The 18,503-nt window shown below is 41.4% G+C and overlaps 1 protein-coding gene across 4 annotated transcripts in view; it reads left to right on the forward strand.

The window, feature by feature from the left end:
* The window catches only part of dennd1a (DENN/MADD domain containing 1A), a 119,031-nt gene that overhangs the window by 46,871 nt on the left and 53,657 nt on the right, over window positions 1–18,503 (forward strand). For all 4 annotated transcript variants that reach the window (XM_086096421.1, XM_086096420.1, XM_086096422.1 and 1 more), the window contains 2 exons: window positions 4,648–4,758; window positions 6,728–6,828. In XM_086096421.1, the coding sequence (XP_085952547.1) occupies window positions 4,648–4,758; window positions 6,728–6,828 (212 nt within the window). The remainder of the gene's footprint in view (window positions 1–4,647; window positions 4,759–6,727; window positions 6,829–18,503) is intronic.

Genomic DNA, 18,503 nt, shown 5'->3' on the forward strand with positions numbered 1-18,503 from the left:
TTGAAAAAAGCATTTAATTTAACTCAATATATAGGCTCCAGAAGACGATCGGCAAAATGCCTGAAATTTACCCGGGAGGCGAACCATCAATCCCGGGTAGGCACTCGACGCCGCAAAGCGGAGCCCCGACTTGCCTTTAGTTACGCGTACCATAGGTGAGAGTAGAAACGTAGATCGACCGGTAAATTGAGAGCTTCGCGTTTTGGCTCAGCTCCTTCTTCACCGCCACAGACCGATACAGAGCCCACATCACTGCAGACGCTGCACCGTTCCGCCTGTCGATCTCCCGCTCCCTCCTGCCCTCACTCGTGAACAAGACCCCAAGATACTTGAACTCCTCCACTTGGGGCAGGATCTCCTCCACCCCCGGAGAGATCACGATCACCACCCTTTTCCGAGTACCATGGTCTCATATTTGGAGGTGCTGATCCTCATCCCAACCACTTCACACTGGGCTGCGAACTGCTCCAGTGAGAGTTGGAGATCACGGCTTGATGAAGCCAACAACACCACATCATATGCAAAAAGCAGAGATGCTATACTGAGGCCACCAAACAGGACCCCCTCAACGCTTCTGCTGCACCTAGAAATTCTGGCCATAAAAGCTATGAACAGAATTGGTGGCAAAGGGCAGCCTTGGCGGAGTCCAACCCTCACTGGGAACGAATCCGACTTACTTCTGGCAATGCGGACCAAACTCTGACATCCGTCGTACAGGGACCGAACAGCCCGTATCAGGGTGCTCGGTACCCCGTACTCCCGAAGCACCCCCCACAGGACTCCCCGAGGGACGCGGGCAAACTCCTTCTCCAAATCCGCAAAACACATGTAGAACGGTTGGGCGAACTACCATGTACCCTGAAGGACCCTAGAGCTGGTGCAATGTTCCACGGCCTGGACGAAAAACCACACTGCTCCTCCTGAAACCGAAGTCGAGGTTAGCAGCACCCCATCTCCACTACACACAATGTTAATGGTGCACTGCTTTTCTCTCCTGCGACGCCGGATGGTGGACCAGTATTTCCTCGAAGCCGTCCGGAAGTCCTTTTCCATGGCCTCACCAAACTCCTCCCATGTCCGAGTTTTTGCCTCAGCGACCGCTGAAGCTGCATTCCGCTTGTCCAGCTGGTACCTGTCAGGTGCCTCCGGAGTCCCACAGGCCAAAAAGGCCCGATAGGACTCCTCCTTCAGCTTGGCGGCAATCCTCGAACCCGCTGGTGGACACCAGCGGTAAGGGAAGCCGCCAAGCTGAAGTCCTATCGGGCCTTTTTGGCCTGTGGGACTCCGGACTCACAACAGGCACTGACTACCTTACGGCCACAGCTCCGATCGGCTGCCTCGACAATGGAGACGCAGAACATGTTCCACTCGGACTCAATGTCCTCCACCTCCCCCGGGACAAGGGAGAAGTTCTGCCGTATGTGGGCGTTGAAACTCTTTCTGACGGGATTCTGCCAGACGTTCCCAGCAAACCCTCACAATACATTTGGGTTTACCAGGTTTGACCGGCATCTTCCCCCATCATCGGAGCCAACACACTACCAGGTGGTGATTAGTTGACAGCTCCGCCCCTCTCTTCACCCGAGTCTCCAAAACATGCGACGGAAAATCCGATGACACGACTACAAAGTCGATCATCGAACTGTGGCCAAGGGTGTCCTGGTGCAAAGTGCACAAATAGACACCCTTATGTTTGAACATGGTGTTTGTTATGGACAGTCCGTGACGAGCACAGAAGTCCAATAACAGAACACACCATTCGGGTTCTGATCGGGGGGCCTGTTCCTTCCAAGCACGCCCCTCCAGGTCTCACTGTCATTGCCCACATGAGCGTTTAAGTCCCCCAGCACACCCTCCAAGGACTCCAAAAAGGGTGGGTACTCTGAACTGCTGTTTGGTGCATATGCACAAGCAACAGTCAGGACCAGCCTCCTCACCCGAAGGCGGAGGGAGGCTGCCCTTTCGTCTACCGGGGTAAACCCCAACGTACAGGCGCCAAGCCGGTGGGCAATAAGTATGCCCACACCTGCTCTGCGCCTCTCACAGTGGGCAAATCCAGAGAAGTGAAGAGAATCCAACCCCTCTCGAAAGGATCGGTACCACAGCCCAAGCCGTGTGTGGAGGAGAGTCTGACTATATCTAGTCAAAAATTCTCTGCCCCGCTCACCAGCTCGGGCTTCTTCTCTGCCAGAGAGGAGACATTCCATGTCCCAAGAGCTAGCTTCTGTGGCCGGGGATCGGACTGCCAAGGTCCCCGCCCTTGGCTGCCGCCCAGCCCACTATGCACCCGACCCCTTTGACCCCTTCCACCGGTGGGTGCAGTGCCCATGGGTGCAGGCCCGGCCACCAAGCGCTCACCAACGAACCCCACCTCCGGGCCTGGCTCCAGAGAGGGGCCCCAGTGGCCTGCGTCCGGGCAAGAGAAGCATTTGTCCATATATTGTGTTCATCATAAAGGGTCTTTGAGCCGTGCTTTGTCTGGCCTATCAACTAGGACCTGTTTGCCATGGGGGACCCTGCCAGGGGCATAAAGCCCCAGACAACATAGCTCCTAGGATCATTGGGACACACAAACTCCTCCACAACGGTAAGGTGCCGGCTCACGGAGAAGGTTTTAGCGTACATGTTCTTTTAAATTAAATAACTCAAAATAGCGGTTTACCAAAAATCTTCTTATTATCAAGCAATTTAGTTTATAAGTGTAGTTATTATACCACATACTTGTTAATAATTAATAATCCATATAGTTAATAAATATCCATCCAGAATTACTACTTTATTAAAGTTTGTGAGAAAGCAAACCGTGTGTAAATCCGTCAAGTTTGAAGCGAGAAAACAGAGTTTACCTTTGTTCAGATCACTCACCTTCGCTCACATTCAATACAACAGACCAGACTGCCTGCCTGTGACAAAATGGCTGCCCCGTGCGGACGTTGGATTCTGCGGCGTAAGACATCTAATCTTAATAGATATCCATGTGTTCTCCTGTCAGTATTCGCAAAAAAATAATAAGAAAACGAAACGAGGATGAGTCACGTTTGTTTTGCAAATTTTCACTAAATTATTTTAAAAAATGGGGAACATTTTGATGGAAACCCCATAGAACAGACAGTGCTGTTACTGTATGCAGTGCTGTTATTGTATGCAGGTTATGTGAACTCTGATGGGCTGCAACAAGAAATTATCTAATTAATATCATTGTATGGCCAAACACTAAGTGGAAGCCAGTTACATATGTGAGGCTGTACTGAAGTGTTTAAATGGGACATTTTATTTCCATGAGGAGGTCTGAAATCACAGGATGCCTATTATGCACATTTTATTTTGTTCTTGTCTTTTCCCAAATTCTCAAAATAAAAATGACCTAAAAAAAAAATCTGATTTCTTTATTGTATTTTTATAATTTTATCAATGCAACAAAACACAGCACAATACAGTATTGTAATATTGTAAACTTGAAGCACACCACCAAACATTAGCCTGGTTTACATGGAGCCATGTATTCCGATTAGAATGAATCCGAACGGCCAAACGGAATGAAAATGCTCCATATAAACACCTCAATCGGAATGAAAAGGCTGAATCCGAATGGAATTTCATTCAGAATCACAGGGGTGGTATATTCCTTTCGTCAATCTGAACGAGCGTCATGTCTACACTTAATTCGGAATGGCGAGGCTGCATCCGGCATGCGCATGCTCTGTCTTGACAGAAATGCGTCTTGACGTCGTTTCCACCCACTAAAATGGCGGCGTCTCCCCAGAGCTTGGCTGCGAGTGGAGAACTTGTTTTTAAGTACTTGAAACTAGTTTTTTTTATCAAGATGTTGCTTCAATAAAAGTGTTAACACTCTCACTACTTTGCGATATGACGAATGAACTCCATCTTTATAATTCACGTGATCGACGTCACATGTTAACAGGTGAGCAGAGATCTTCATTCGGAATGATTTCATTTGGAATGACCGTAAACCCGGCTATTCACACCATCCATACACCAATGTGAGAGGCATTGTAGGCAATGTATGTGAAGTGTCTTGCCAAGGACACAGCAACACATGACTTTGACAGCGGGATTCGAACAGAGGACACTTCGGTTACAGAACGACCGGCTTAATCTCCACGGCCGCCACAAAAAGTACACAGAAGTAACTGGAACTTATTAAATGTATTTTATTTATTCATATTTAGGTGGTGAATTTAAATCACAGATGTATTTTTGTTTTTAGCAAAAATAAACAAATAAATAAATATAATCCAAAATATAGCAAAAATGTAATCACAGTTTTAAAAAATAAAAGCACCTCATATTTTATGTTTTTCTTTGACTTATAGTCACCGTGGGTGCCGGTCACAGACTGTGAATGGGCCGGATGTGGCTCCTGAGCCATACTTTTCCGAGTTGTGCTTTTATCAGATTTTCTTTCCCCATATTTTCTTTAGTCACCCACTAGTTATTAGTGATGAATTTGCATCAGATTGTTTCTATTCTCTGGCCAGGTAATAAGCTACCCCCCATTTCCATCCATCCATTTTCCAAACCGCTTGTCCTCACGATGGCTTAATTTGAACACATTTTTATTCTACAGTACTGTATGTAATTTGTATTTCACAGCTAACACATGTTTTTATTGTTTGGCTCTTGCAGAGGAACCTTACAGAATACTTTGTTGCAGTAGATATCACTAACATGCTTCAACTCTACGCTAGTATGCTTTTTGAACGTCGGATCCTCATGTGCTGTAGCACGCTAAGCACTGTAAGTTGAGTCCCCATTTTAACGTTTTCAGTTTTCTTGTAATTTCTTTCAAGTTCTTGTATTGTCTTTTAATTGTAGTTCATTTTTGGTGAACATATCTAAAATCACTTAATCACAGAACCTCTTGAGCCATGTGCATTGCATTTTGAAGAATGACTGCTCTTAGAATGAGAAGCCATGACCGTCACGGGATACAAGATTAAATGCATGAATTAGGCTACGTTCACACTGCAGGCAAATGCCACCCAGATCAGACTTTTTTGCCCAAATGCGACCTGTGTCTGACTTTTTTATGTTAATCTGAACGGCTTAATTCCGATTTTTTTCATATCCAACAAGGTTCACTTTCATATGTGGTCCTAGATCGGATACGTATCTGAATTTTTGCAATGCGAACGGCCAGGTCGCATATATCCGACCTTGACGTCATCAAATGTCCAACATGCGCTCCGCGCGGGTGGGGTCATTAAGCTTGATTTATATTTGAGGCATTCGCGAGGTCCACACAGCTCGGAGACGTATGTGAATCGGCAAAGTTGTTTCGAGTAAGAGTTGTGACTTCATATTTGACTTTCCTTTATTTCCACTTGAAACATGAAGTATAAAGATATGACCCTTGTGGTGGTGATATTAGTAATTTAGCCACGCAGACGTCTCGTTTATTACGCGCGGCAATGACGTGATGTCATTGTTAGGGAGAAAAAAAGAAGAGGTCTCCGTGAGATGAGGCGCTCGAACAGGCTAGCCTAATTTTCACAAAATATTATTTCTACCACCTTCCGCATCACTCTTCTGTAGATATGAGATAGTAAAAATATGAGCCCAGGCGATGGACTTATAAAAGTCCATGGCCCTGACACGCTGGACCATACGTATTTACTTCCGCAAACACAGCGTTGTGATTGGCGTTGTATCTTCGTCTGCGCATGTGGTTCACTTTGGGGACGCATTTTGTCCACACAGCAGACAGACTGAGGTCGCAATTGATAGGTAATGTGAACGCTTACTCAAAAAAATCAGATTTCACCAACAATTCGAATTGAGCATTAAGACCTGCAGTGTGAACGTAGCCTTAGACACCCATCAAAGAGGACTAGATAAACCTCTATGCATGCCACGTCCCCAACAACTTGTGCAGTATTTAAGTTCACATGGTGAGGTTGTAGGGTGAGAGGAAAAATAGTGGACCAAGTCAAATAACTCGACAACAAAGATGTCGTTATAATATTTTTGCCCCAAAGTTTCACCGGCGCCATCCGGGCCATCCACATATATTCTGTATATGCTCAAAGAAAAATCTCTCTGGGCCAAAAACTCATGACTGGGGACCATTGGCCTAAGGCACACACATCTATGGGATAATCATGCTGTCTAATCAGCATATTTATATATGTCATACCTATGAGGTAGAGGAATTTTCTCAAAGGAGAAGTGTACACTACCACAGATTTAGACAGCTTTATGAACATTATTTGCAAAAAACAAAACAAAAAATAACAGGCCTTTTATGTACATAAAGGTCTTTGATCTTTCAGTCTAGCTCATGAAAAATGAGAGCTAAAGCTTAAGTGTAAAGTTTACATATTTGTCCTGAGTACAATGTTTAATGTGTCAGTTTTACTAGGAATAACAAACAGCTTGAAGCACGAGTGCTTTGCTTATACAAGGGAAGTGAGACAGTCTTCTTTCTCAAAGTTATACGATAATCTCCCATTTCTTCACAGTGAGTGAGAACAAGCCCTTTAAAAAGTGTATTTTAGTAAGTTTAAATGTTTTTAAAGTGTTGGTAGGCTAATACTATTTAAAAAATATATATATCACAGTTTTTCGCAGATTGGTTTAGGTCTAGATAGAATGTATCCCCCGTAATAACTGGGGGTTCACTGTAAACACAAAATCTCTCTACTCTTTGCTATATTCATCATACTGTCCATTTAAACTCTTTTTCTCTCTCTGATCTTGTAAACAGTTAACAGCTTGTGTTCATGGGTCTGCTGCCATGTTATATCCAATGCACTGGCAACATGTTTACATTCCAGTCCTGCCTCAACATCTATTAGACTACTGCTGGTGAGTGTGTTAGCTTCCACTCAAATACTTTTGACATCTCAAATATTGAACGTGAGATTCAACCCATATGCTTTTCATAGATTATGTAAATAAGCCTAAACCACCTTTGATGTACTGCATTTTTATGTTTGTTACATTGTTACTTGCTGGTTTCCCCTTTTACCCTTATGCATACATTTTGTTCACACTTTAAAACACTTTTTGGGGGGGGGGGGGTCAAATATGTTTTATTGAAGGGAATTGTACAACATGGGACAGGAAAATAATTTGCATTTTTATTTCCATTTAAGAAAGCAAAATATACATAAAGCAAAACTCATTGATACATCCCCTACGTGCCTTCTGCTCATGGTCTAGGCATTGCTGCCAAAATTGTCATGGAAATCAGAAATAATGGTGTGTATTTCTCAATGGAACCAGCTATTGTAGTTCGTATTATAAATCATTTCGTAGGTGGTGGACGCGGGGCAACCAAATCTTGTTAAATTGCGACTCACAGTTTCTCAAAGCAAATCTTATCTTTTAGAGATAGTGAGTGTTCAATGTTTCACTGAGCCACAACCTAAATTTAGAGACATGAAAACACAGCATTCACTCAACTCCTTCTTCCAAAATAACAAAATACATTTCTTGGCCGTTACCCTACCCAAGCAAATAAGTTGTCTCTGCCCTCTCTTTAAAGTAGATATAGAGTCTGAATAAATAAATACAATTAAGATGGGGTTAAGTTCCAGGTGAATATTCATAATATCAGAAAAGGTCTGAAAGATGCATATCCCATATTACTATCTTGGGACAGAGGGCGAAGCTGTGGAGGAGGGATATGACTGGTCAAGTTGCACTGGCCTAGTGGTCACATTGCGATTATATCTGGAAATATCGTCTGGGGTCTTGATTATGGAGTTTTGCTTTTGTGTACTGAAGCCTGTAAATAACTCGAAAGTGAATTAGGTAATACCTCAAATTAGCTCATTAAAACACAAAAACATGTAAATAAGTTTTTTCAATACTTTGTCCATCACTCCCAAAAATATATTTATAATTTTTTTATGTTTTTCTTATGCAAGAGCATACAGAAGGCTTTGATGCAACTTCTGACATGAAGAGGTTGCTTTAAAGCAATGGTAGTTATTTAAAAAAGCGGCCAGCGGGTGGCAGCAGAGTATAAGAGATCAGCCAAGGCCATGTTGCAACAAGCTCTTTTTGACAGTCTTTTCACCAGGAATGTGAATATCGATGAAACTTGGCTATATTGTAATGCTAGTTGCTGCAAAACGGAAACCGATACAAATATAAAAAAAAATCCTGATGAAAGAAGAGACTCTTAATATTATTTTTTGTAGGTTCCATGTTTTATAGCAATAGAACGCAATATTCTGTGGGCCTTGGAAAATCAGTCAAAATCCAGTAAAACAGCTGTGAGTGAAGGGGTTGCTTCAATGAAAATGGCTGGGAGTGAATAGAATAGAATGAGTTAATAGAGCAGGCATTAACTTCATGAAGACTTTTATCCCAGATCGGGGTTTTGCCTATTGTCTTTTGCAAAAGTCAATGCACTTTGGCGCACTAAGGCCTTCTAAATGATCCACTTCCTCTCTGTGCTATTTTATTACAAAGTCTCGGTGGTCACAATACAAATGACGTGTATATGTGTGCGTGTGATTGTGTGTGTGCGCTATTTGCCAGCAGTCACATCATAGTGAATAAGGCCTTCAGCCTGCCTGACCTTGCTGATATGGCTGCCCAACATAGAAGAAGCCCATCTTTGTTTCAGTGAACTCAAAGCATTCACAGCAAGCAATGTGATTTTATGTGACAAATATGTACAATATATACAATTTTTCCATCACCTACCCATTTCAGATTCCCACACTGTTTTGATTACCGTCTTAGGAGGTAGTTTAATACACATCAGGAAGTAATCATAATGTGACAGCTATCAGAATCTATATGTTGCAGAAGGCACCATTCCAAGACATTTGGGGAAACCCTTTCAAAAGACGACATGTAGGAACGCACATGGTTTTTAATTTGTAGGAACCTAAAGAAATTATTCCTAGGGAGGTTTTACCTTTCCTGTAATTTGGTAAAAGAAACAAAACTGCCGCTCAAAAAAAGTTCACCAATTTTGTGAACACCCAGATCTCTCCAGTTTAAGAAACCCTAAAGCAACATTTATGCATTTTTCACCATTCGCACTACGTGATCCTATGTGACACGCTCCGGCAAAAGGATCCGCTAGCAACATTAGTTTTGAACTACACACGAAAATAGATTTGGACATTTATCCAAAAATAGCCTCCTTGAGATCTCTATTTTCATTTCCCAACAGCACAAAAGTTAAAATTGTAATATAAATGAATGAAAATATGCAATTAGAACAAGTGCATTTTAGCCAACGTGTTTTCAGCCGACTTTATCTAGCAGCGCGTCTCGGAAACTTCCTCAAAATAACACGTAATTCCTCGCCTCTAACGTCACTTCACAAATGATGTATATAAATGGAAATGGCAACCAAAAAAGTTGAAATACTATAAAATATGACCATTCAGCACAAAGGTGAACAGAATGGCGCACGTCATAACAATGGCAACCTTGTAGCAGAAGCGAATGTCATCATCGGTAAACAACGCAGCGAAGATTTATAATCCAGATATAATCTTCAATTCTGGCATCTGTTTCTTTTTATGAGTCTATTTCTACTTTTAATTGAATGTATTCATGCACTAATGCATTTGGACTTTGTTGAATATTAACATTTTCATTTTTTATGTGACCAAATGCATTTGAGATATAACATCCATGATAAATTATCAATATTGTCAGAGCACACCAATTTTCAAATAATCTTTTAATTCACAAAATTATTAAATCAAATTTCATCCATCCATCCATCTATCCATCGGTCGGGTCGCGGGGGCAGCAGCTTTTAGGAGGGAAGCCCAGACTTCCCTCTCCCCAGCCACTTCAAGCAGCTCCTCCGGCGGGATCCCAAGGCATTCACAGGCCAGCCGACTGGCACTGGAACACTTTATTTGTAATTTTCCATTATCATCTAAAACAATCATATCCAACAATTAACAGATATGAACAACCCCAACAAACACAAATCAGGTTCAATATTAAATTGGACTCACGTAATAGAAAAGTACAAATAAACAAAAAAAACAAAAAACACATACACAACAAAAACAAGTGCACTTCATACCTATAATAAACATGTTCCAAAGACAGATGATGCCATTCAGATTTACAGTTCCAGACCAGGTAAATTATTTACATATGTTAATAAAGAGTTCCAGGTTTTTGTGGAATTTGTTGATGGATTAGTTGAGGGTACATCAAATCATTTCCAATTTAAGATTCTGCATAATGTCCCTAATCCAGTGTTGATTCGAAGGAGAATTGGCATCCTTCCATTTGAATAAAATCAAGCCGCTGGCTAATAAAGAACAAGTGGCAATGACTCTCTGTAAGTGAGCAGGGGGGATCAGAACACGTTGGGTCAGAAATAAAATCAAAAACAGCAAACAATGGCGATGGGGAAATGTGACAAGCATAAACTTTAGAGATAACTTCAAAAAAGAAAGACCAAAACAGAACAATCTTCTGACATAACCAGAACATATGATAAGAAGTAGCAGTAAATTGTTTACATCTTTCACATAATGGATGTTTGGAAATATTCTAGCCAGTCTGGCCTTAGAAAAATGTAATATATGCAGCACTTTAAATTGTATTAAGGCATATAGAAGAAGAGTAAACTCTCTTAAATGCTGTATCCCATTCCTCATCGGACATCTGAGCACCTAAATCAGTTTCCCAGTGTTCTCAAATATGCAAAATGGAGTGATCACATCATTCCATAATATGGGAGTAAATTAATGATATTCTGCCTAGTCAGACTATTAACACTTAAGAGAGAATCCAAACAGGACGAGGGAGGAAGATCAGGAAAGTTGGCAATTTTTTTGCGGGTGAAATCTCTAATCTGCAAATAACGGAAAAATTGATTATTGGTCAGCCCAAATTTTTTAGATAGCTGCTCAAAGCTAGCAAACGTGCCACCAATATATAGCTCCTTAATACTATGAATATCCTTACTATACCAGATTTTGAAACCGTTATCCACCAAAGATGGCTGAAAAAGGTGGTTATGCATAAGTGGGGAATGAATAGAAACACTCTGAATACACAGATATTTCTTGAACTCTGTCACAATACGTAACGATTGTGTTACAATTATATTGTCTTAAATACTACTAACCAGTGAAGGTAGTGAGGCACATAGTAAGGCAATGAGTGAATATCGGCCACTAGTGGACTTTTCAATCTGGAGCCATGTAGGAATCTTATTGTCCCAAATTTTTAACCATAGGAATATGGCATTAAAGTTTGCAGCCCAAAAGTATGTGCACAAATTTGGAAGAGAAAGCGACCCTACATCTTTAGGTCTTTCCATAAGTTATTTTTGTATGCAAACTAGTTTATTATCCCATATAAAAGAGGAAATAATTTGATTCAGGCTCTTGAAAAAAGACTGTGGTATAAAAACAGGCAGTGCCTGAAACAAATTCATCTTTACAGAATTTTTTCTGCGAATAAGAGAGAGCGGTAATATAGACCATCTTTTAATGCCTTGTTTGCACTGCTTAAGCAATGGGATGAAATTACTTTTAAATAGATTATAATAAGATTTGGTGACTTTTACACCTAAGTATGTAAAGGGATGTAGCAGACAATTTAAATGGGAGATAAGGATATTCTCCAGCGATAGCCCTAATAGGGAAGTACTCTCTTACTGAAATTTAGTTTATACCCAGATATATTTCCAAATTCCTGCAAGATGTTAAGAATTTCAGGGATAGATGATATAGGATTAGTGATGTAGAGCAGGAGATCGTCTGCGTAGGGAGAGACTGTATGAGTTAGACCCCCACGTGATATACCTTGTATAAAATCACTGCTCCTAAGCGCTATGGCAAGCAGTTCTATAGCTAAGACAAAAAGCAATGGGGACTCACTGGATCCCCTTGTTTTGTCTCTCTGTAAAGAGGAAAATATTCATAAGAGATACCATTGGTATAAACTGAGGCAGTAGGATCTGTGTAAATAAGATTGATATACTTAATGAAATTGGGACCGAAACCAAATCTACCAAGTGTATAAAAAAAATACCTTCATTCGACCCGATCAAATGCCTTTTCTGCATCAAGTGATATAACTGCTTCTGAAAATGGAGTATCAGAATCAGTGTATTGCATAATCGTCTCAAATTAAAATAAGATTGTCTGCCCTGAATAAATCTGGATTGATCCTCGCAGATAATGTAAGGAAGAATTGTCTCAAGCCTGAGTGCAAAATTCTTTGATAATACTTTACCTTCACAATGTGTCAAGTTAATAGGTCTGTATGAGGAGCATTCACGAGGATCTTTACCTTTTTTTTAATAACAGTGTAATAGATGCCTGTCAAAGTAGGTGGAAGGAAATTATTTTCCCGCACTTCTTCATACACCGATAGGAGTGGGGCCAGTTTATACTTAAATTTCTTATAGAAATCTGTCGAAAATCCATCTAGGCCAGGATATTTCCAATATATATATATTACAATTCAAGTGTCATTATAGCGATATTAACTTCCGCTAGTGTCAGATTTTCTTCAAGTCTCTTTTTAGAATCTGAATCAATTTTAGGAATATTCATATTGGGGGGAAAAATAGATCCAACTGGCCATAATCTGATACAGAGTCTGAAGCATATAATTTCGAATAAAACATTTTTTTGTCACCTTGACACACAGGAGACAAGATATACACACACATAAAAAACAAACCTACAACAAAAAACACACATAAAGAAATAAAAAAATCACAACATGAAGAAATCTGTATACTCTGTATGTGTACATTTCCCCAGAAATGTGCACTATACATATTGTAATACATACACACAAAAACACAAACACTTTGAAGTACTTAACCCATTTTTTTTAACTATAGTCCACATATACATCAAATGATGACGGAAGGAAAGGAGTAGGGGTCTATTATAATTTAAAGTGTTCTGAAATTGGCAGCCATACAATACAAAACTTTTGAGAGTTGCCTGATACCTCGTATCTTAGTTTTTCTATATGTAAGACTCCTATAAATTCCCTAAGCCAGGTTTCAAAGTGGGGTGGGACATCAGGCTTCCATAATTTTAAGATGCACCTTTTGGCTATTATCATGCCATAATCAACCACAAAAGTGTTATCATGACCCAATTTTTGCAATACATCTTAGAAACCAAACAGAGCAAGTATGGGGTCAGGATCAATTGGTATTTTGGTATAGGTATTTTGAATACAAAATTGATGTGCTAATGTACTATTCGTTATCTTACATCTTTCACATAAAGGTGATGTTTGTGGGAATATTTTGTTTAACCTCACCTTTGAATAATGTAACCTGAGAACTACCTTATACGGAATTAGCCTAGAGTTAACAGAACATTTTTGAATGTCACTCAGCGCTCTCCGCCATATATCTTCCCCGATTGTAATATTGGGATCCTCTTCCCATTTCTCTTTATCAAAGATGTGGAACGAGTATATTTGCTAAATTTTTTATTTTTTATTTTATTTTTTTTACTAATGAAGAGTTTTAACTTTTACATTTTGGGGGCCCCATTAAGATTTTAAACAAATCATTTTCCAAAGGGATATTTTGGAATATTTTGTGTGACATAACTCCTCAATTTTAAGAATATAAAAAATTACTTTTAGGCAGATTATATTTAATTTGTAATTGTTAAAATTAACATAATTTGTTATCAATATACACATTTTTAATCGATACCTATCTGACTCCATTCTCTAAAAAAAATGATCCGTGAATGAGGGAGCAAAAGCATGATTATGCCACACTGGAGCATGTACAGCCGCTAGGGAGATTGCAAAATTTTCGAATCTGCAACCAGATTTTCTGGGTGTGTAGTATAATAAAAGGTTCTCCTCTCTGAGAGGACAATGGCCTAGGTGAGGAAAAAATTATTGCCCGGATAGAGGTTTTTGGGACGAAACTAAGTTCTATTGTCAACCAAGAAGGAACATTCTCTAACGACACCAAGTCTTGATTAATTTGTCAATACACCATGACTCTTACATTGGCTGCCCAATAATAATACAAGAAACACGGTAGTCCAAGACCGTCACCTTCCTTTGCTTGTTGGAGGTATTCTTTTGCAATTCTATGCACCTTATACCCCCCAAATGAAAGGCAAAATAACAGAGTCAATCAACTTAAAATACTTTTTGGAGATATATACAGGAATATACTGAAATAAATAGAGAAATCTTGGTAGGGAGACCATCTTAATTGTATTTATTCTACCAGTTGTTTATATAGGTAAAGTTCTCCACTTTTCTATGTTCTCTTTTAGGGCATTTAATCTTTCTGTAACATTTTGTTTAAATAGAGAATTTAGATTTTTTTTGTAACTCTGATACCTAAGTATTTAACAGTATCTGAAACTGAATCGAAGCTGCAAATACATGATCTAAATCTGTTGTAAGGGTCATCAGGTGAGTCTTCTGCCAGTTGATGGTATACCTAGATACTGCACCTAAACTATTAATCAAATCTAACAAATTGGGAATAGAGTGCTCAGGATCTGAAGTTGTCATCAGTATAAAGTGATATTTTATAATCAACTCCCCCGATCACTATGGGTTTGATGAGTTTATTTTCTCTTATGCTGATGGCCAGGGGTTCAATCGCCAAAGCGAATAACAGTGGTGAGAGCGGGCACCCCTGGCGAGTGCCCCTCTCTAGTAAAAACAGACACAATGTATCTTGGTTCGTAACAATTGAAGCGGAGGGGCGTAAATAAGATAGCTGAACCCAGGATACAAAAGATTCACCTAGACCAAATCTTTCCAGAACCTTAAACAGATATCCCCACTCAACTTGATCAAATGCTTTTTCAGCATTAAATATAAAATAGCTTGTTTTGAACCCAATGGAAATTTGTAGTCTGTTATATTTAACACCCTTCTAGTGTTAAAGAAGTAATATCTGTTAGGGATGAACCCAGCCTGAACTTTGTGCACAATGGACTCAATGCATACATTTACTCTACTAGCAAGTATTTTAGTAAAAATCTTACAATTAAGATTTAACATGGAAATTAGACAATACGATGCAGGATTAGAATAATCTCTCAGGTTTTAGAAGCAGGGTTATATTTGCATCAAATAAAGTGGCAGGAAGTGCTTTTGGTGTCATAGAGTGTAAGAACATTCCAAGCAGGAGTGTGGATATCTGTCCAGATTATAGAATTCTGGTCCATACCCATCAGATCCGGGGGCCTTCCCAGAAGATAATGATTTAATAGCATCCGAAATCTCTCTCATGGTCAGAGGTTGATTTAAGGCCTGACGTGAGGCATCGTCCAAGCTTGGAATGGGGACATCCTTAAGCCAGGAGTCCACATTCCCTTGTTCCTTTGATCTATACAACTCCTTATAAAAACCAGTCAAACGTTCATTGATTGACTTTTGGAGTGTGAGTATGTCTCCAGTATCGGATTTCATTCTATGTATTGCCCTACTATTTTGTTGACCTCTAAGTTGTCGAGCCAAGAAGGTATGCGGCTTGTCTCCAAGCTCAGAATAACGCACATGCAAACGAGAAATTTGGGCGTTTACTTGTTTTGTTAAAATTGTATTGTATTCATATTTAAGAGTAATAATTTATTGTAGTGTAAGATTGCAATGGTTTTGTCTATAAAGTGTTTCCATTTTTTCATTTTTTATTTTTTTGAGAGCTCAGTATTGTTCATTCGGTAATTTTACCGATTAGACATGTCATCATCATTGCTCTCTCTTTTATTTTTTAAATGTTTTTACATTTTTTGCGTGCGAGTGTGTACTTATGAGTTCACCTAAAACCTATTAAAAATCCCATACCTAAACCGAATACTTCAGAATCCAGCTAGAGTCGTGAGGTTGTCAGGAGACCCGAGGAAGGATCAAAGAAAAGAAAGGAAAGTGAAATCCAGCACCGACCAGACATTACCTACTACCTACCGGGTTACCAACCAGAGTCTTTCACCAACCCCAGAAACATCTAAATTCCAACAAATTAGGGAGACCTCAAGAGACCAGAGGAGAGACTGAAGAAAGGAAGGAAGGATAGATGAACGACGATTCAACGACCAGAGGAAGAAGCAGATTGTGTTTGAATTTCGATGCTGGTGTGGTGGATCTGGCATGCATGAAAACCTCCACCAAAGAGGGGAGCCGTCGACCCCGGCCAGGACAGAGCAAGCACAACACCCCAGGGCCTCCCAGGCCACGGCAGCGCCAAGGGACAACCCCCGGGTCCCAACGGCCGGAGAGCAAACCCAGGAGCCAGGAGCGCGCCCCCCCCCCCCCACCCCAACATGGCCCGCGCCCTCAACCCAACGCAGCAGGATGGGGCAGGGCAGGCCCGACTGGCACCCCACCGGCCCACAGCCCCCGCTACCCCCATCCACCCCCGCCACCCACCACAACCCAGTCCCAGCCGCTCCCAGGCCCCCAAACCCCTAGCCACCCCCCACCACCAGACTGGCGAAATCTACCCCTACACCGTTAATGTGACCCCACCCAGTGTATATACAAGTGTGTATGGTGCATTAAAATTGGGAGCAGGTGAGATGGAGCAGAGGGAAATGATATCCCCCCGCTCCGATCCACCTGCCTCTGTCATGTCAGTGAGTGTATGTGGTGCATTAAAAAAAATAGGGGGGGCACGGTGGCACGGCGGGGACACGGATGGGGGACTGCAGCACTGCTTAATACTCCTTACTTAATACTGTCTTGCCAAACCGATGGCACCCCACCCAGTTGTGTGGTGCATTGAAATTGGAGGGGAGTTGTAGGGCGAAGACCAAAGTGTGTTATGTGCCCTATGTGTCTATAAACAAAGTGTATTGTGCAAAACTAGTGCAGTGAGTTAAGAGGAGCGACCAGCGGGACTCTTCCCAACCGGGCAGGGGCAGGAGGCGCACCCGCTTACCAAAACCCCACCCACCCCACCGGGACCCCGGCGGGCATATGGGACCAGCCCGAGGTGCCAGGAGGCCCACCGGAGCGGGGCAAGCACAACACCCCCACCCACCCTTCCGGCCACCGGAGCCCCGAGATCCGGGCCATGGATGGAGCCCCCGGCCCAGGGGAGGAGGAAGAAGGCAGACGGGGGAGGGGGAAGGGACGGTGGAAGGAGACGACAAGAAGGGCAAGGGGCGGCGGCAGGGCCGCAGAGAGAGGGGGAGAGGAGGAGGAAGGGTGACAAGGGAGAAGGGACAGGGAGGCGGAGAACGGGCGGGGAGAGGTGAGGAGGGAGAGGCAGCAAGGGGGAGGAAGGGGGAGAGGAGAGGGAGCCACGGGAACGATGAAACGTTCAAAGGTCCTCCACGCTGGGTGGTATTCCAAATCTGCCGGATGAAAGAGAGATGAGAAAAGCCAAGATATATGGTGGTTAAATTCAGATTTGGTTTAGCATAATATAGCTAGTTCTAATTTAGCAGCAGGCCGCCGCCATGTTGGGTATTCCCGATCTCCCTGTAGATCTCGCGATAGTCACAGCATCTCGCGATAGCAGCCAAGCTTCAGCAGCCCTCCCAACGCTTCATCAGCCCTCTCAACGCTTCAGTGTTTCCAATTATGATACCGTGTCGTCAATCTCCCGCAGCCGAAAATTTCTCAATTTCCTTTGTGAGGCCTGATATGAAATTATATGTCCCCTCAAAACCACTCTAAAGGTTTCCCATAAAATAGTCTGATGTGTCCATGGTGTCATTAGTGAAGGTAAAATCCTCAATTTTCTGCGACAGGTATTTACAGGAGTCTAGTCATTCAATAAATATGATTGCAATCTCCAAGTTGAACCTCGTTTTGGGACATTAAAATAAAAAATATGCGAGTAAGTGCATGGTCCAAAATCAAGATGTTGTGGTATTTACTATTGATAACATTATTGGTAGGAGCTTAGACATCCACTAAATTGGTGGAAGAAATAAGACTATTCAAGGCTACCGAAGCGTTTGAAGGTGCAGATTGTTTTCTAGAGGATCTATCCAAGTGCCTAAACCACATTATAATCCCCAACAATTGTTTGCGTGGTGTCTGCAAAATCTGAAATTTTGTCAAAAACTTTGGAGAGAAAAACCTGCATCATCTACATTCGGACCATAAATGTTCACTCGTGTGACATACACAGAACATAGTTTGCCAGTTACAATCAAGAACCTTCCATTAAAATCACTAATAGTTTTTTCATGCTCAAAAGGAATGTTCTTCTTCATTATAATAGCTACCCCTCGTACTTTACTTGAAAAAGTTGAGTGAAATACTTGCCCCGACCAGTTACATTTCAAACGTCTCTGATCCTGTGGTCTAATATGGGTTTCTTGTATTAAAAAATAAATAAAAATCTCTGAAAACAGAGACTTTAAGTGTGCAAAAACTTTAGCCCTCTTAATGTGGTTACCCAAACCCCTCACATTCCAGCTAACCATACTGACCCCCCTATTTTTCTTATTAGCCATTGTCATAAAAATGATGGTTCCTATACTTCGGTAAGTAGTCCAAATCAGTACTCCAAGTGAACACAAAAAACAAATATACAAAGCATACACAGAGTCCCT

The sequence above is a fragment of the Leptonotus elevatus genome, chromosome 15 (genome assembly GCF_054856555.1).
Source record: "Leptonotus elevatus isolate MCC_2025b chromosome 15, RoL_Lele_1.0, whole genome shotgun sequence".
In the NCBI taxonomy this organism is placed as follows: Eukaryota; Metazoa; Chordata; class Actinopteri; order Syngnathiformes; family Syngnathidae; genus Leptonotus; species Leptonotus elevatus.